This window comes from Scyliorhinus torazame, chromosome 6, assembly GCF_047496885.1.
Source record: "Scyliorhinus torazame isolate Kashiwa2021f chromosome 6, sScyTor2.1, whole genome shotgun sequence".
Classification (NCBI taxonomy): Eukaryota; Metazoa; Chordata; class Chondrichthyes; order Carcharhiniformes; family Scyliorhinidae; genus Scyliorhinus; species Scyliorhinus torazame.
The window spans coordinates 224,126,898-224,147,181 of NC_092712.1; the positions used below are offsets into that span (position 1 = coordinate 224,126,898).

The following is a 20,284-nucleotide window of genomic DNA, read 5'->3' on the forward strand; positions in this document are numbered from 1 at the left end:
GCTGGGGGAGGAGGGTCTGTGGGCTGATGCCCTAAATAGGGTAAATTCCTCTTCCTCGTGTGCCAGGCTTAGCCTGAAACAATTCAAGGTTCTACACAGAGCACACATGACGGGAGCAAGGCTGAGCAGGTTCTTCGGAGTGGAGGACAGGTGCGGGAGGTGCTTGGGAAGTCCGGCGAACCACACACATATGTTTTGGTCGTGTCTGGCACTGGATGAGTACTGGAGGGGAGTGGCAAGAGTGATTTCAAAGGTGGTGAAGGTCCGGGTCAAGCCAGGCTGGGGTTAGCTATATTTGGGGTAGCGGAGGAGCCGGGAGTGCAGGAGGCGAAAGGCCGATATTCTGGCCTTTGCGTCCCTGGTAGCCCGGCGAAGGATCTTACTCATGTGGAAGGAAGCAAAACCCCCCGGCGTGGAGGCCTGGATAAACGATATGGCAGGGTTCATAAAACTGGAACGGATGAAGTTTGCGTTGAGAGGATCGGTTCAGGGGTTCTCCAGGCGGTGGCAACCGTTCCTTGATTATCTCGCGGAACGTTAAGGGAAAATAGATCGTCAGCAGCAGCAGCCCAGAGGGGGGGGAGCACTATTTTTTACTTTGTTAGTTCACTATTTTATTTAAATAATGTTACTTATTAGTTATTGTGCTATCTTATATGTTGATTTGTAAGGTGGAAAAATTGTGTTTGAAAACTTTAATAAAATATATTAAATTTAAAAAACAAATTGCAGTTCAAAGAAAAATAGATTTTCATCAATATAAGTTACGGTTAAATCTTTTCCCTCAAACAATTCAGTTTCTACTGGCACTCTACTATTAAAGCTCCAATTAAGTGAACATTGTAGGCATTTTATTGATTTTGATATAGCTTATATAGTGGGCCAGTAGTACTGTTGGATAGAAACATTACTCTGGAAAACTATAATTGAAAATGCCACAGTATTAAAGTTGGATAAAGCATTTTTCTAGCCTTTTATCCATATGTACAAGTTTACAGGTTTTCTTGGGAGAGAAGTGTCGTTTTAAAAGATCGATGTTGGGTGTTCTTGGTGATGACAGCTTCATCCAGATATATTAATTTTGCTTCGTCTATCAACTATCTGGTTAGATTAAATATTTCCTATTGGTCTTATTTAATAAATAAAAGCATGATAAAACTGACACATTTTCCGCAGTTTAACATTAAGTAAAATGTAATGTCTTACAATTATTTAGATATTTCACAAAGCAGCCTGGGACCATAGGCTACAATCACCAGGGACCTCTAATCCTCAACACATCGACATGGCAAACAGGTGCATGCACTATAATGGAGAAATACTTTCAGAATTGAACTTGCTGACAGAGGTTCTTCAAATGCTATTTAGAAACCCAAATTTAACTGCAGCTTTATGCTCATCTTTTACTTTTGTGGTTTTGTTAATAAAATAAGAACTTTGCTGAACAGTTTCAACTGATATCATGTTGATTTCAACAACACTGAACCACTGTGTTGCTTTAACTTGTCGGGCAGCTATATACAAACATTTTCTGGTTAGATTTACTAGGTTAAAGGTACAAATCCAAATGTTGTTTTTGTTGTAATATCTAAATGGTAAGAGTCAATTAGACTCAACTGTCATATCTCATTGCTGTGTGGGAGACTGTGTGTGCAGACTGGCTGCCATGTTTGACATGCCAAAAGAGTGCCACAAAGTAATTTATGGGTGGCACAGTAGTTAGCCCTGCTGCCTCACAGCACCAGGGACCTGGGTTCAATTGTGGCCTTGGGTGACTGTGTGGAGTTTGCATGTTCTCCCCGTGTCAGCATGGGTTTCCTCTGGGTGCTCCGGTTTCCTCCCACAGTCCAAAGATGTGCAGGTTAGGTGGATTGGCCATGCTAAGAAATTGCCCTTAGTGTCCAATGGTTAGGTTGGGTTATGGGGTTAAGGGGATAGTTGGGGAATGGGATGAGGTAGGGTTCTCTTTCAGAGGGTTGGTGCAGACTCAATGGGCCAAATAGCCTCCTCTGCACAGTAGTGATTCTATGACTTTTACGATTTTAGACTTCCTGAGGAATTGAAAAGATGCAAAATAAATGCAAGTTATTTTATTTATTTCAGCTTTTGTTTAAATACTAAGAGGAATAGATAATATAGATGTAGGCTTCAACTGCAAATTCAGAAATGCAGTCTCATGTAGGACTTAATTAGGATTTTGTTTTCTCTCCTTGATGCAATGGCTAACTGTAAAACTCCCAGTAAAACCTGTCAATGCTGTGTTGACCAACAGTTTTTAAAAACAGAACCACACAATATCAGGAACAAGTTTGAAGTTTGCAACAAAAAAAAGGGGATCCCAGCTCTGTGCTGCACATGTTTTCCTGACACCACAGAAACATCACATCATGATAAACCACCAAAGAACAAGGATGTAATATTTGGCTGACATTCTGGGGACTTGAATTTATTTTTGGGGCAAGCATATAGAGAGAACTTCAGAAACCTCTGCTCAGAAGATTAATTGATTGGATAAAGTTCACAATAATGTACAGGAATGGTGGCTGAAATGAACTTCTTTAATGCCATGCTTTAAGTTCCTAGATTCCACATAAAACCTTACGCAAACTATAAATAAGACTACTGACTGACTAACCCCAAAGATGCTTACCTTGCATCTGGACCAAGAATTCAGTTTTAATACGCCTTGCAGCTTCACTTTCATTTTCACTCCTCGAGCCACAAAGAGAATCAACCTCATCAATGAAGATAATTGAAGGCTTGTGCTCACGGGCAAGTTCAAATAAATTCTTTACCAACCTGAATAAAGCAGAAATGCAGAAGCGATTGTGTGTAAATGTGTTTATAGCAATGTAATTATTCCTGCGACGTAACCACCAACAAATACCCGAGATATACCTCATAACTGAAATGTCTTACCTACAGTATGCAACTCTTGTTCACAAATCTTACTTCCTGTTTTCAGGATTCTCAGTCGCATTTGTAGGTTAAGATTTACCAAAGTTAACCTTCCCCATTCAATTTTGCCATGTCGACTGTCTCGCTGCAACTGTATAAATAGAGCTGGCCAGTGTGGTACCAGCTAGCGAGGGAACTACAGGCCCTGTGTACATATTGTTGTTTGGCTCCACAAACCTGTGCTCGATTCTTTGTGGCCCTCACAAAACAGATCAAAGCGTAGCCTCATATTAAAAGACAATGGTTTGGAAGAGAAATGCACACAGATACAGGATAACATTTTGGAGAATGGAGTGGATTCAATCTCATTTATGCCATTTACTGAATAAACACCTGCTTTTACTGCAGTTTCATTCAAATTTTAGACCACTGACTGTAATAAAGGACTATTTTGCAAAGATTCAAACAATGACATGAACAATCTTGCCACGTTAATTTCACTTTGAATTGGTTAACACTTCCACTTCTGATCTGGATTGACTTAGTCAGAAACATGAGGTGCAATATTTTAGAAAGATAGCTCAAAGAGGCAGGAAATATAAAATTGTCTACTGCCAATTTTCAAATAGACAACTGTCAAAGTTATTAGTTCGAAGCTCCATATTAGTGAGGATGATAGAAACTCACTTTTCACTTTCTCCAAGCCATTTAGAGACCAAGTCAGAAGAGGAGATTGAGAAAAATGTAGAGTTGTTTGCTTCTTTTGCCACAGCTTTTGCCAGGTAGGACTTGCCAGTTCCAGGGGGACCAAACAGAAGGATTCCTCTCCATGGAGTTCGTTTGCCTGGAGAAATTAATGTCTTTGCAGTTAAAAGCCAAACCCTTGCTACAAAAAAATCTTTACAATCATAACTAAGTAAAATTATATGGAAACTACATCAGATAACACTCAAAGAACTGTATATTCATATACAGCAACTCGTGAAATTATAGAATTTAGTGTTGCGAATACCTGCGTTGTGGTTTACGCGCTTCAGCATATAACATGCGATTTTAGTAATGAAAGTTTAATTGTAGAGAGCTGGGGTGGGTGGACCTAATTTAAAACTGATAAACAAATGATGTGAATGCGACAGAAGCAAGCCGGGAGGTTATTACAGTTAAAAAGTCCAAACAGAAGAGCTAGAAAACATATGGTGGAGAAACTTAATTCATGCATGGCATAACTAATAATGGAAACAGAAAAGGAAAACATAGAAAGTAAACTGACCCTCCTTAATTCTAAGGAAACTAACTGAACTTGAGATTTGTAAACCAAAACTGCAGGGCAGGTTTGGCCTGCTTAAGGTTATATAAATGGACCCAGAGCCACTCAAGCAGTAGCTTGGAATTGGTGTGTCCAGTTTGCAGCTCACCGAGAGGATAGACAAAGTAAATGACAATTAGACAGACCTACACTATGAGCAGACCTTTAAATAACAAATTCTTCACTGTGAATGTGGGTGAGGCTTAATCTCAGTTTGAATTTTGTGAAGGAACAGAAGCTGGAAGTTTGCCTCATTTGAAACTAGTGAATGAACCTACAGGTGGTCCCAAAAGAGTCTTGTGGCAAAGAAAGCAACTAACAGATTCGCTTGGAAGAACTCGAAAAGTAACCAGAACATGGGACTGAGGCATCCACAATAAAGAAATGGTAAGAATTTGCTAAGTTTCCAAAGGGCTGTGGCATACTTATCGTTGTTCCCCATGCAAGTAAATAACTTATGACATATTGTTAACATATAATAGAATTCTCGACGGAAGTAAGAAGTAAACTTAAGGGCCTAGCATGTATGGGTATAAACTATGGTGTTAACATAATTGTATCTGCTTAAATTTGTATGCAATAACATTTGTTTTATTTTGCAAAAAGTGAAATCTTGTGTTTCAGTTCCCTTGGTTTAAAAAAGGCGTTCAGCTTTCTTTTGAAATGCTGACTGACCATAATTGGGACTTAACAATAGTCATGCTGGAAGTAAGAAAAATATTTCAAGTTACCATTTAAAAAGTGTTTGGAAGAGGTTTAACTTAATCTATAAAAAGTGACTCAAGATGGTCAGTATATAGTTTTTCTAGAAACCATTTATTTACACTATTTACAAGATTTCATAGGAAGTACATGGTTTCTAAGACACAGTTTTCTGCCCATATCTCTTGGTCATCTGACCCGAATGCCGTGCTTACATCAGAATTAACTTTTTTTTTTAAAAAGTCATTTTTTCCAATTAAGGGGCAATTTAGCGTGGCCTATCCACCTATCCTGCACATCTTTGGGTTGTAGGGGCGAAACCCACGCAAACACAGGAAGGTTGTGCAAACTCCACACGGACAGTGACCCAGGGCTGGGATTGAATCTGGGGCCTTGGGTGCTGTGAGGCAGCAGTGCTAATCACTGTGCCACTGTGTGGCCCGCACATCATAATTAACTTAACCATTAACCCATTACTCTACTAAATTAGCGAAGAATGAAACAATGTGGTCATTGCTCCTGCTGTTTAAATGTGGCTTTTAAATATATTTCTCTAATGTTCAACAATTTTCTCAACAATGCGTTTTTCTGCTTCATTGTGATAATTTGAAATGTTGATTAATAATCTAGAGAGGCCGTTATGGTTCATCCATCATTGACATGCTAATATCAATTATGCAAATCTATGTGACTTTGAAACAATGGGTATCTCCTGGGGTATATTTGCTAAATGATTGTGGTCATTGTTAAGCATTTCAAGTTACAAACAAAAAAATGGGAGTCAATTTTTGTGAAACAACTGACAGATATGTTAATCCACAGCGCAAGGAATCTGTCAGATGAGAGCTCGCGGCAGGCAGAACCTCCTATGCAATCATCTTTTTCATTTAAAGATCTTTGAAAAAACAAAGAAACTTAAATCCTATCAGGGTGAAGCTGCAACCTCTTCTACCTCCTATCTCTCCTGATCCAGATTACAAACTGGAATATCCTGAAAACCACTTTGTACAGAATGTACAACGGCAAAATATAGATAAACTGCAGATATTGTCTGACAGACTGAAGTCTTGAAGTAAACTGTAATAAAATACTAGATTATAATCATGTTACTGTGAAATATGAAATTAACTCAAATTAAGGAGAAGTATAAAAGGTGCCAGTTGATGGGAGTCTCAAAATCATAGGTTCAAATCCCACTCGACACTCTAGCACAAAAGTCTAGGCTCTGTCCTGAGGAAGGCTACATTGTCACCGACTTACTATCTTTTGGATGACTCATACCAAACCTCTGCTTTGAGACGCACATAAAAGGACCCATGATAATATATTAGAAAATTATGCTTAATTCACTGCCACTTTTCTTTCAGAAATTACCATCCCCGCTCTGCCCACCTTGCCAATAGAATTTTCATTTGTCTGTTACTTTTTTCACCAGTTCTGATGGAAGGTCATTGAGCGAAAATGCAAACTCTTGTTTTTCTGTCCACAGATACTGCCTGATCTGCTGAGTATTTTATTCTGGTGTCTGGCCAATATTTATTGTTTAATTAACATCACAAAAGCAGATGATTATCTGGTAATTATCCTATTGATGTTTGTGGGAGCTAGTTGTGCAGAAATTGGCTGCTGCATTCTTGAATCACAACAGTGACTATACTTCAGGAAGTGTTTCATGATTAGGATTTCCTGCGGTGTGAATGGTGCTATATAAATACAAATCATTTTTTCCAGCAATCAGTGCTTTATAGAGAAACAGTAACACAGAACTACTGAATGATGTGACAGGTTAGTGATGTTTCATAACATCAATATTCTCATTAAAATATTTTTCTGGGCATAATAATAGTCACAGATAAATGCAGCAGGCAAGAATTTATACTTTAACAATCTGTAGTACCTTTAATGTAATTAAAGGTCCCAAGGTACCTCACAGGAGCATTATGAAGCAAAATTTATCACCAGGACAGGTGACTATAAGCTTAGTCAGAGGTAGGCCTAAGGGGCATCTAAAAGGGGGAGTAAAGGAAGAGAAAAGTTTAGGAAGGGAATTCAATTGCTTAGAGCCTTGACAGCTACGGTACAGCCACAAATGGTGGAGTGATTAAAATCAGGGATGCAGAAAAGGCCAGAAATGAAGGAGTGCACATACCTGGAAGAATTGTACAGATGGAGGAGATTACAGAAGCAGGGATGGATAAGATTCTGGAAGGATGTGGAAACAAGGATGAGAATTTTACATCAGAGGTGGCTTAACCAGGTACCAACTCAGGTCAACAAACACAGGATTTTTTTTCCCTTTAATTTAGAGTATCCAATTCATTTTTTCCAATTAAGGGGCAATTTAGTGTGGCCAATCCACCTAGCTTGCACATCTTTGGGTTGTGGGGGCGAAACCCACACAAACACATGGAGAATGAGCAAACTCCACACGGACAGTGACCCAGAGCCGGGATCGAACCTGGGACCTCGGCGCCTTGAGGCAGCAATGCTAACCCACTGGGCTACCGTGCTGCCCTGAACAAACACAGGGATGATGGGTGAACGGGACTTGGTGCGAGTTAGGACAAAGGCAGAGTCTTGCATGTCCTCAAGTTTAAAGAGGGTAGAATGAGGGAGGTCAGCCAATAGTGCATTGGAATAGTCAATAAAGGTAGCAAAGGCAAGGCTGAGTGTTTCAGCATCAAATTGTCTGCGGCAGAGCATGTAATGGAGGTGAAAGGAGGCGGTCATCTCAGGGTTACGGCTGTGAACACTTACCAGGGAGAGGGCTGGAGTCACCTGTTAGAGAACAGAATTTGTAGCAGGAACACAAAACAATACTGGAAACGCCCATGAGGAACGCTCACATAGCACATTACAACGGAGTCCATGCCCTAAGCAAGATTTTAATGAGTGATAAAGACATAGTCCTGTGAAATGTTACCTGTAAAGAGATGAGGAAACTTGATAGGCAAAATCACAGCCTCTTTAAGAGCTTCTTTGGCACCTTCTAGACCTGCAACGTCACTCCAACCGACATCTGGCTTCTCCATAACAATGGCACCTGCACAATAACAATTCATATAAAATACAAGAAATGAATTAATCAGTTGCATTGGGATCACCCTCTAGAATATAGCTGTTCAAAAATTAGTTCAAATAATTATATTCCACCTTTATCTGCATTAACATTTAAACAAGTGAAGTTCAGTATCATCAACAGCTCTGGATTTTGAGAATTTATGATTCCCACTCTGTAGCGAAGCTGATATGGAATTGCTCTGCATACTTAATGAGTTAAATTAAACAGAGGAATGGAAACAAAAAGATCGGCAGTTATATATTGCCTTTAAGCTAGTAGAGGATCCCAAAGTGCTTCAGAGAACTATGAGGAGAATGAATGGTCCAAAGAAAGAGAAATTAAGAGTAAAATGGGTTTGCTAGAAAGGTGAACTTTAAAGGAGGTGTTAGCAGTGGGAAGAGGAGAGGTGGAGAGGCTTAAGAATTTATGAGATTTGGACTTCTGGGTGCGGCGATGCGGACTTCCGGGTGCGGCGATGCGGACCTCCGGGTGCGGCGATGCGGACCTCCGGGTGCGGCGATGCGGACTTCCGGGTGCGGCGATGCGGACTTCCGGGTGCGGCGATGCGGACTTCCGGGTGCGGCGATGCGGACTTCCGGGTGCGGCGAAGCGGACTTCCGGGTGCGGCGAAGCGGACTTCCGGGTGCGGCTATGCGGACTTCCGGGTGCGGCTATGCGGACTTCCGGGTGCGGCTATGCGGACTTCCGGTTGCGGCTATGCGGACTTCCGGTTGCGGCTAGGCGGACCTCCGGCTGCGGCTAGGCGGACTTCCGGCTGCGGCTATGCAGAGCTAAGTCGCACGTTCCGGTTGCGGCTATGCGGACTTCCGGCTGCGGCTATGCGGACTTCTGGTTGCGGCTATGCGGAGCTAAGTCGCACGTTCGGCAGCTCCCGCTAAAAACGGACGTTTGGGCTCTTTTTAGGGCCCATAACGGCGCTTGTTCGACATTTCCCGATGTGGCAAGGGGACAGCAACATTCCCCCGATAGTGTATGGATTGGACCAGGAGTGGGGCGATTAAAAAAGTGTAATTGAAGCAAAGAAAGGTGCGAGGGAGGAGGACCAAGATGGCGGCGGGCAGAGACCAGGCAGCGTGGAGGCAGTGGGCGCAAGAGCAGCAGTAGCTTCTCCAGCGCTGTTTTAAGGAACTGGGAGCAGAGCTGCTGGAGCCAATGAAAGCTTCAATCGATAAGTTGCTGGAGACCCAGACGGCCCAAGGGGCGGCGATCCGGGAGGTCCGGCAGAAGGTCTCGGAGAATGAGGATGAGATCCTGGGCCTGGCGGTGAAGGTGGAGGCGCACGAGGCACTCCACAAGAAATGGCAGGCGAGGTTCGAGGAGATGGAGAACCGGTCGCGGTGGAAAAACCTGTGGATCCTGGGTCTCCCGGAGGGGCTGGAGGGATCGGACGTGGGGGCCTACGTAGTCACCATGCTGAATTCGCTGATGGGAGCGGGGGCCTTTCAGGGGCCCTTGGAGCTGGAGGGGGCCCACCGAGTGCTGGCGAGGAGGCCCAAGCTCAGCGAGCCGCTGCGGGCGGTGCTGATGCGGTTCCACCGGTTTGCTGATCGAGAGTGTGTGTTAAGGTGGGCCAAGAAGGAGCGGAGCAGCAGGTGGGAGAACGCGGAGGCCCGGATCTACCAGGATTGGAGCGCGGAGGTGGCGAAGAAGAGGGCCGGTTACAACCAGGCGAAGGCAGTGCTGCACAGGAAGGGGGTGAAGCTCGGTATGCTGCAGCCGGCGCATCTGTGGGTCACCTATAAGGATCAACACCATTATTTCGAGTCCCCGGAGAAGGCGTGGGCCTTTGTCCAGGCCGAAAAACTGGACTCAGACTAATGGTCAGGGCTGAGGAGTCGCGGTGGACGGATGGTTGGGGATTGGTGGGTTGTGTTTCGAGGGGGGGTTCTTTGTTTTTTTGGGATTGATTGGGTATTATTTTGATTAGGTCCGCCGGGTGGGCTCGTGGGGGGGCGGGGGGGTAGGTAAACTGCTTGGGGGGGTTGATGTTCAGTCGGTGAGGTGGGGCCCCGCGGGGGGGGGGGGGGGGGGGCTGAGTTGGGGGTAGTGGGACCGGGCCTGGAAAGGGAGCTGCGCCAGGGGAGGCGGGGCCGGGCGAGTGGAAAGCGCGGGCTTTTTCTCGCGTTTAGGTCTAAAGGGGAGTGGCCGGAGCTGGGAAGCGCAGGCTTTTTCTCCCACGCTGGGAGTGGAATGGATGAGATCCTGCTGGCCGACAAGGGGGGGGGGGGGGGGAAGTTCCACACTGGGGTGGGGGGGGGGGGGGGGGGGGGGGGGGGGGGGGAGAAGGGTCGATGGAGCGGTGGGGCCAGCAGGAGTCAGCTGACGTACGGGAGTGCAATGGCGGGAGCAATGCAGCTAGGGGGGGGACCTAGCTTTGGGGGGGGGGGGGGGGGAGGAGAGAGGACACCGGGTTGCTGCAGGAATGGCCAAGGGGGAACTGGAGTTGGTAGAGGAGGTCGGGGCGGGGGGCGGCCGCTGTGAGGAACGGGTCGTGCGGGGGGCGCGGGCACGTGGCTGCCCTAGGCACGGCTATGGCTAGTCGGCGGGGGAGGGGGGTGAGTAGTGCCCTGATCCGGCTGATAACCTGGAATGTAAGGGGACTGAATGGGCCGGTCAAACAGGCCCGGGTGTTCGCATACCTGAAGGGGCTGAAGGCGGATGTGGCCATGCTTCAGGAGACGCACCTGAGGGTGGCGGATCAGGTAAGGTTGAGAAAGGGGTGAGTAGGGCAGGTGTTTCATTCGGGTTTGGATGCAAAAAATGGGGGGGTGGCGATTTTGGTGGGGAAGAGTGTCGTTCGAGGCGTCGAGCATTGTGGCAGACAATGACGGTAGGTATGTGATGGTAAGTGGCAAGCTGCAGGGGGAGCGGGTGGTGTTGGTCAATGTATATGACCCGAATTGGGACGATGCGGGGTTCATGCGGCGTATGCTGGGCTGAATTCCGTACCTGGAGACAGGGGGCCTGATAATGGGGGGGGGTTTCAACACGGTGCTGGACCCGGCATTGGATCGCTCTAGGTCTAGGACGGGCAGGAGGCCGGCGGCGGCCAAGGTTCTGAGGGGGTTCATGGACCGGATGGGAGGGGTGGATCCATGGAGGTTTGCGAGGCCGGGAGCCAGGAAATTTTCATTCTTCTCCCATGTCCACAAGGCCTACTCCCAGATTGACTTTTTTGTCATGAGCAGGGCGCTGATTCCGAGGGTGGAGGATACGGAGTACTCGGCGATAGCCATTTCTGATCATGCTCCGCATTGGGTGGACCTCGAGTTGGGGGAGGAGAGGGACCAGCGCCCGCTGTGGCACCTAGAGGTGGGGTTGCTGGCGGACGAGGTGGAGAGAGGGCGGGTCCGGAAGGGTATAGAGAGGTACCTGGAGGCTAATGACAATGGGGAGGTGCAAGTAGGGGTGGTCTGGGAGACGCTGAAGGCGGTGGTCAGAGGAGAGCTGATCTCCGTTAGGGCACACAAGGAGAGGGGGGAGAGGAGAGAGAGGGAGAGGTTGGTGGGGGAGATGGTGAGGGTGGATCGGAGGTACGCGGAGGCCCCGGAGGAGGGATTGCTTAGGGAGCGGCCTAGCCTCCAGGCTGAGTTCGATTTGTTGACCACCAGGAAGGCGGAGGCACAGCGGAGGAAGGCGCAGGGGGCGGTATATGAATACGGAGAAAAGGCGAGCCGGATGCTGGCGCACCAGCTTCGGAAGCGAGAGGCAGCGAGGGAGATCGGGGGGGTTTGGGGATGGAGGAGGGAGCACGATGCTAAGTGCGGTGGGTATCAATGGGGTCTTCAGCGACTTCTACGAGGAACTGTACCGGTCTGAGCCCCCACTGGAAGAGGGAGGAATGGGTCGCTTCCTGGACCGGCTGAGGTTTCCGAGGGTGGAGGAGGGGCAGATGTCAGGGTTGGGGGTGCCGGTTGGGTTGGAGGTGTTAGTCAAAGGGATAGGGAACATGCAGGCGGGGAAGGCACCGGGGCCGGATGGGTTCCCGGTTGAATTTTACAAGAAGTATGCGGACCTGCTGGGCCCGCTGTTGGTAAGGACCTTCAACGAGGCAAGGACAGGGGGGCTCTGCCCCCGACGATGTCGAGAGCGCTGATTTCCCTGATCCTGAAGCGGGACAAGGATCCCCTACAGTGTGGGTCATATAGGCCGATCTCACTCTTAAATGTAGATGCAAAGTTGCTGGCAAAGATTTTGGCTATGAGGATAGAGGACTGTGTGCTGCAGGTCATACACGAGGATCAGACGGGGCACGTGAAAGGGAGGCAGTTGAATACTAATGTACGGAGGCTCTTGAATGTTATAATGATGCCGGCGATGGAGGGGGAGGCGGAGATAGTGGCGGCGATGGATGCGGAGAAGGCCTTTGATAGGGTGGAGTGGGGGTACCTGTGGGAAGTGTTGGAAAGGTTCGGGTTCGGGGAGGGGTTTGTCAGGTGAGTGAGGCTGCTATATGAGGCCCCGGTGGCAAGTGTGGCCACGAACAGAAGGAGGTCAGAGTATTTCCGGCTACACCGATGGACGAGGCAGGGGTGTCCCCTGTCCCCGCTGCTCTTTGGGCTGGCGATTGAACCCCTGGCCATGGCGTTGAGGGAGTCGAGGAACTGGAGGGGGCTGGTGCGGGGTGGGGAGGAGCATCGGGTGTCGCTCAATGCGGATGATTTGCTGCTATATGTGGCGGACCCGGTGGGGGGAATGCCGGAGGTGATGAGGATCCTTAGGGAGTTTGGAGATTTCTCCAGGTACAAGCTTAATATGGGGAAGAGCAAGTTGTTCGTAGTGCACCCGGGGGACCAGGAGAGGGGAATCGGTGAGCTCCCGCTAAAAAGGGCGGAGAGGAGTTTCAGGTACCTGGGGGTCCAGGTGGCTCGGAGCTGGGGGACCTTACATAAGCTTAACTTCACGAGGCTGGTGGAGCAGATGGAGGAGGGGTTTAAGAAGTGGGACGTGCTGCCACTCTCCCTGGCGGGTAGGGTGCAGTCGGTTAAAATGACGATGCTCCCGGGGTTTTTGTTCCTGTTCCAATGCCTCCCCATCCTGATCCCTAGGGCATTCTTCAGGCGGGTTAACAGGAGCGTTATGGGGTTTGTGTGGGCGCAGAAGACCCCGAGGGTGAGAAGGGTGTTCCTGGAGCGGTGCAGGGATTTGAGGGGGGGGGGTTGGCGCTGCCTACCCTCTGTGGGTATTATTGGGCCGCCAACGTGGCGATGGTGCGTACGTGGGTGATGGAGGGGGATGAGGCAGCATGGAAGAGGCTGGAGATGGTGTCCTGTGTGGGCACGAGCCTGGAGGCGCTGGTGACAGCGCCGCTGCCTCCAACAAGGTATACCATGAGCCCGGTGGTGGCGGCTACCCTCAAAGTTTGGGGGCAATGGAGACGTCACAGGGGGAGGTGGGGGCCTCGCTCTGGTCCCCGATTCGGGGGAACCACCGGTTTGTCCCGGGGAGGATGGACGGAGGGTTTCTGAGCTGGCACAGGGTAGGTATTAGAAGGATGGGGGATCTGTGTGTGGACAGGAAGTTCACGAGCCTGGGTGAGCTGGAGGAGAAGTTTGGGCTCCCCCCAGGGAACACCTTCAGATATATGCAGGTAAGGGCGTTTGTTCGGCGGCAGGTGGTGGAGTTCCCACTGTTGCCGCCACGCGGGGTCCAGGATAGGGTGTTGTCGGGGGTGTGGGTTGGAGAGGGGAGGATCTCGGCAACGTATCAGGTGATGCAGGAGGAGGAGGAGGCCTCGGTGGAGGAGCTAAAGGGTAAGTGGGAGGAGGAGTTGATGAGGAAATTGATGAGGGGATGTGGGCGGATGCTCTGGGGATGGTGAACTCTTCCTCCTCTTGCGCGAGGCTCAGCCTCATACAATTTAAGGTGCCATGACCGGGGCACGGATAAGCCGGTTCTTTGGGGGCGAGGACAGGTGTGTTAGGTGCTCAGGGAGCCCAGCAAAGCACACCCACATGTTCTGGGCTTGCCCAGCGCTGAAGGACTTTTGGAAGGGTGTAGCGAGGACGGTGTCGAGGGTGGTAGGTTCCAGGGTCAAGCCGGGCTGGGGGCTCGCAATATTTGGGGTGGCAGAGGAGCCGGGAGTGCAGGAGGTGAAAGAGGCTGGTATTCTGGCCTTTGCATCCCTGGTAGCCCGGCGAAGGATTCATCCTCAGTTAATATATTATTTATGTATATGGGGGCGGGGGGGGGTTGTTCTTTTTTTTCTGTATTTTGTTGTTGATATTTTGTGAAAATTTGAATAAAAATGATTTAGAAGGGAAAAAAAGAATTTATGAGATTTACATGGCTGGCAATGGTGGAGCAAGAGGAGTGTGAGTCTTGAGGTTAGAGTGCAGGGAGCAAAAAAATGTGTAGGGCTGCAGGAAGTCACAGAAATAAGAAAGAATGAGGTCTGGAAGGATTTAAAATCCAGGACATTAATTTCAAATTTGAGGCTTTGCAGTTCAGGAGGATGGGGCTGATGGAAGAGTGGGACTTTGTGAAGAATGGGAGCAAGGAGAGGAGTTTGGACAAGTTTGGGTTTGGAGATTTAATGCTCCATGTGGTCTAGGCAAGCATAATGTTCTCGATTGGGGATGAGAAAAACATTAGCCATGATTGAATGGCGTAGCAGACTTGATGGGTCGAGTGGCCTAATTCTGCTCCTATGTCTTATGGTCTTATAATTGAGACTGGGTATGGCGCAGTTGAAGATTTCAAAGGCAGAAAGGTTAAAAAATAACGACTTAACAATGATCCAACTGATCTCCCATTGGTAATTTTTGAAAAAGAGTACTTTTATGTTAAGCTCCTTTCACAAACAACTTCACCATGAACTTGCAGGATGCTGTGATATATTTTTTTAAAATAAATTTATAGTACCCAATTTATTTTTTCCAATTAAGGGGCAATCCACTTAACCAACACATCTTTGGGTTGTGGGGGCAAAGCCCACGCAAACACTGGGAGAATGTGCAAACTCCACACGGATAGTGAGCCAGAGCCGGGATCGAACCTGGGACCTCGGCGCCGTGAGGCAGCAGTGCTAACCACTGCGCCATCGTGCTGCCCAGGATGCAGTGATATACAGTGATATAGTTGTCATACATGGATTAAGAATTGCGAAACCATAATATTTGACAAGCAAAGACTAATTTTTCTTTGAATTAACAGTTTAAAAAATATATAAAATAAGGAATCAAAACAAGATTTGCTCAATGTCCAATTTGAAAAATAATTTCTGTTTTTGTCCATGGTGATAAGTTTGAGTGAGTAGAACGGTTAAAGTGAAATTTTAAAAGGGTAAAGAATTAAATCAACTGTGATCTGATCCTTTACTAAAGTTTTGAATTACCATCCACAATTCCAAGTGCAATCTAAATTAGAAATATCTATTATGTATTAAATTTAACACAATGGTACACATTTCATTGAACACTCATTGTTACTACAGTATGTTATGCCCATGATAGGATGACACCTGTTCAATTTGAAACGACCCATGCGATACACAACTGTTGCTCATTTATTTTAAGGGCGCAACACCTGGTAGTTACACAACCTATCCAGTGTGTTTCCACATATCACTCATGTTTTCTGAACATTTTTCTCATCTGCCCATTTTTTCCTCAGTAATTGAAATTTCAGTCAGAAATTGGACAAGTTTGGGTTAGGAGAGTGGATGATCCATGTGGTCGAAGCGAGCATAATCAAGACTGAGTATGGCACAGATAAAGATTTCAATGGCAGAAAGATTAAAAAAATAACAGGGGACGCACGGTGGCACAGTGGTTAGCACTGCTTCCTCAGAGATCCAGGGACCTAAGTTCAATTCCGGCATTGGGTAACTGCCTGTGTGGAGTTTGCACTTTCTTCCCGCGTCTGCGTGGGGTTTCTCCGTGTGCTCCGGTTTCCTCCCACAGCCCAAAAATGTGCAGGTTAGGTGGATTGGCCTTGCTGAATTGTCCCTTAGTGTCCAGCAGGCGAGGTTGGGATACCTCCTGGTGGAGGTGAGGGCTTGCGAAGGGTGCTCTTTCCAAGGGCTGGTGCAGATTCGATAGGCCAAATGGCCTCCTTCTGCACTGTAAATTTGATGATTCTATTAAATAAGTCTTCAAATGGGGTAGCACGGTGGCACAGTGGTTAGCACTGCTGCCTCACGGTGCCGAGGTCCCAAGTTCGACTCCGGCTCTGGGTCACTGTCCGTATGGCGTTTACACATTCCCCGTGTGTTTGGGTGGGTTTCGCCCCCATAACCCAAAGATGTGCAGTGGGTGGATTGGCCACGCTAAATTGCCCCTTAATTGGAAAAAATGAATTGGGTACTCTAAATTTTTTTTTAAAAAGAAATGTTTTCAAATGGAAAACAAAAATTACATATTTTACAATAATGTGATCAAATTCAACTAGACTATTTTCCATTGTGCTTCAAAATGCTTCAGGCTATTCTAATTGAAGATCTCAGCCTGTCCCAAATGGTTTTGATATTTTTGCTCAATACTGTGACTAAAATTTGCATGATGCAGTCTAAGCATGTTGTGTGGCTCAAGTCAGACTGTGCAGAAGCCTTTAGGCACATGGTTAATGCTTCAATGCAAGTTCAGTCTGCCCCACCCATACAACACAGAACAAAACCAGGAAGCCTGCAGGTTCAGTCCCTGGTCTGCACGGATTTTAGCTGATCTCATTTAAGCCAATGGAAGGGCAGTCCAAGTGCCCTCCGTGAGGCTGGACTTGGAATAGTGGGAAAGGCAATAAAGATGAAGAAATAAAAGCAACTATAGCTCCCATTCATGACTGATATCCAAGAAAACCTGGATAGCCATCAGATGTAATGCACATTACATGGGCAACACTGGCTAATGGAGATATTTCCATCAATGTCCATGTTCAGGTTTAGATGTCTTGAGGCTTCTACATTCTCTACACCTGATAGAACATTGAACAAATTGCAGTTCCAACACCACTCTGCTGGACAAAATAATTATATAGCCATATGATAAGCCAATTTATTTCCCCCTTCCTAATTTGACCATGCGTCTATGTTACATGCATTTCTATAATATGCTATCTCAGTGGAATTTATTTCAAAAGCAGATCTTCTGTAGAATTGTCCAGCAAGTCAAAGATTATAGTCATGTGTGGCGACAGATCACCGTAAAGATTTGAAAGGATGTTAGAGATTTTTTTTAAAAAAATAGTTCCTCAGAAATTTGAACTAATCAACATAATTCCTAATTCACTGTCATCCAGTAAGAACTTCAAAGGCAATGATTTACAGAATACAGAAACAAAATCACTCCAGAAATGGAAATAACGTATCCAATATCTGCAGATTTTTAACCTTCTCATAGGATTCTAATTACCAGTTTAAACAATGAATTATTGAATTAATTTACACAATGTGTACATATTTAACACTGTAGCCGTTACATTTAACACTCAATCATTTCACAAGTTACCTTGTAGCTGACTCTGTAATTTTTTCTTCTCTGAATTGTCAGCCTCGCCATCACTCTCATTCCTGCATTAAAAATCCAACAAAATCTGCTGATAGCATAAACCTAGGACTTATTTTATATCATGCAGTAAACAATATAATACGTTTTAAAATAAATGACTTATCAAATAAAAGGAGCAGTGATTAAATTTAAAAATCCCAGAAGTAAATGAGCTACTTGAGTGACCCAAGCTCAATTCCCAACTTTGTTGAGCCCATAATGTTAATGTATGCAGGAGGGAAGCACAAACCAACAATCAATTGCCTTGCCAAGATGAGGGAGAAAGCAGGAAGTGTCAGGGCAATTCCTAATCCAGACACTTGTAACAGCTAATTTACAGAGTCAAAAGGCATGTTTCTTAACTGCTGGTTATGTGTTGCTGATCAAGGCTAGAAAGTCATTAAGTAGTTTAAAAAGAAAATTAAACAAAATTTATCATTTTGGCCCTGATCTACAATCCTCTGCCCAAATGAATTAAAAGCAACTTTTTTTTCTGCCCAGTTGATTCCTAATCACCAGTGCACAATCATGCAACTGAATACTAGCTTCCCCTAGAGTTCCTATATTTTAATTATATGGCAATTATCTGCGTCCAGTGGCTCCTGGAAGAGCTTGACTGGTATCATCTCGCAATATAAAATTCAAACTCCGTGCTTAAGCATCTGATGCTACAGTTCTCCATGAATAATGTTCAATATGAGGTGTAATTTTGGCCTCCAGCATACCTCCATTCCATTACTGAACCACTTGATTTTACCTCAAAAATCACTCTTGTATTTCATCCTTTCTCACCAACTGATGCTGAAGTACGCTTTCATGCCTTTGTCACATTCAGGTGACTTTTCTAAAGTAATCTTCCAGATTTCTGGGTTCCATACCCTAAAAAACCTCTTGCCCATCTCCATTGCTTGCCAATCTCCATTGGTATTTTATTTGTTCGTGCAATCTTCTCCAAGCCTATGGACCTGCTTGTATTCACCTCTTTCTTCCTTCCACTTATGATACTTCCCTTTCTCTGCTCAGTTTCAAGACACTGCAGCCATTTCCTATGCCCCCACAATTGACATTCTTCCCCTAGCATTCCTTAAATAACTTCAGCTATTTTTTCTGCCTGCTGGCCTTCGTGCCTCCTTTTTGTATCACACAATGCATGAAGTAAATTTAAATAACTGCAGATGCTGCAAATCTGAAACCAAAACATCCTGGAAACACTGCAAAAATCAAAAAGCATCTTTGGAAAGCATATAAAAATAAGTCAACTCATGCCCTATTACATAATACTAGATCTAGTATAGTCTGTTCCTTAGCTATCTTGAATGCCATCATGAATTTATCCTCGGCATTATTACTGAAAATTTGGTTTGCCCAATCGAAAGGAAGATTAAATTCACCCATGATTCCAGTATTACTCTTATTCCATGCACTGCTAATTTCCTGATTTATACCCAGCTTCTGATATAGGACTTTTAAACCTTTGCTTTCTGTCCCTCTATTTCTTAGCACACCAAAATGTCTTGATTTTCTGAGCCAAGTTCCTTTTTCTTTACTGCCTTTATCCCATCCTTTATCAAGGCACCCTCTCCAGGTAACTACAAAAGTATTAAACATCCTGGTATATTTAATTTCCAACCTTGCTCATTCTGTGGCATGTCTGTGTAATAGCTCTTAGATTAAACTAATTTATTGCTATCTGTGCTATCATCTGTTTTATTGCAACAGCTTCATGCATTCAAATATAGTGACTTTATTTTTTCTTCTTTTCCTTGATCTCACCCTAGTCACTAATGTCCCCTCAACATTTTCAACTTATTTGTCCTTCCTGGCTCACTGTTTATTTTATCTTCGCTTCTGCAATCTTGAAATTACTCACTGGTTTTGAATTTATCCTTTCCTGAACCTTTGCAAACCCCTCCCTCTTCATTAGTTTAAAGTCCTATCCACAGTTCTAGTTATTCAATTCACGGGGACACTGATTGCATCCCAATTTAGATGGAACCCATCCCAATAGAACAGCTCCCTGTCCCCAGTACTGAAGCCAGTGAATCATGAATTGAAACCCCTCTCCCAAATCACACTGTCAGTCACATACTTCGGAAAATGTTTGTTCCTATGGTAATTTGCACATCTTTCAGGTAACAAACCACAGATTATTACCAGAGAGATTCTGAATTTTAATTTGAATCCTATGTTCAACTACATCATGGTTCCTACTTGGGACAATGGCAACTGGATTCTCCACCTCCCATTCCCAAGTCCTCTTCAGCCACAAGATGTTCGGTAACCATGGCACCAGGCAGGCACGGCACAACTTCCGGAACTCCCAACCATGGCTGTAAAGAACACCTAGCCTATTCTGACTTTGCAGTCTCCCATCACTCCCACCCTCATCTGGATGGTCTCCCATATCATCTTATTCTGTAAAACTGCAGAGAAACATTTCAGAACAGATAAGACACTTTTATACATACCCTTTGTCATCATTTGTGTTTGACTCTTCAATTGGCTTTTTAACCTTTTGTTTTTTTTGCAGATATTCTTTTAGTTTTTCAGCACGATCAAGGTATTCTGTACACTTTGCTCTAAGGCTCTCTTTTGCCTTCGCACCTTGAGCTTCATCTAAAATTAAAAACAATAATATTAACTTCCATCCCCTAAAAGAACAGAGTGAAATAATGCGGTTTATTACCATCAAGAAAATCACCCTCCTCCACTATAATTATTAAAGGTCTTGCTTTTCACTGTTGATTCTTGAGCCCTGTGAGCCTCTTCAGAGAAATCTGCAAGTCATGATTGCAAGAATGTTCGCTTAGCAGA

The 20,284-nt window shown here is 45.6% G+C and overlaps 1 protein-coding gene across 1 annotated transcript in view; it reads right to left on the bottom strand.

Moving 5' to 3' along the window:
• Positions 1–20,284, bottom strand: part of vps4b (vacuolar protein sorting 4 homolog B) — a 44,826-nt gene that overhangs the window by 13,279 nt on the left and 11,263 nt on the right. The window contains exons 3-7 of the mRNA XM_072509473.1: positions 19,939–20,086; positions 17,432–17,493; positions 7,830–7,949; positions 3,586–3,742; positions 2,651–2,799 (exon numbers count right to left, since the gene is read on the bottom strand). Of these exons, the coding sequence (XP_072365574.1) occupies positions 2,651–2,799; positions 3,586–3,742; positions 7,830–7,949; positions 17,432–17,493; positions 19,939–20,086 (636 nt within the window). The remainder of the gene's footprint in view (positions 1–2,650; positions 2,800–3,585; positions 3,743–7,829; positions 7,950–17,431; positions 17,494–19,938; positions 20,087–20,284) is intronic.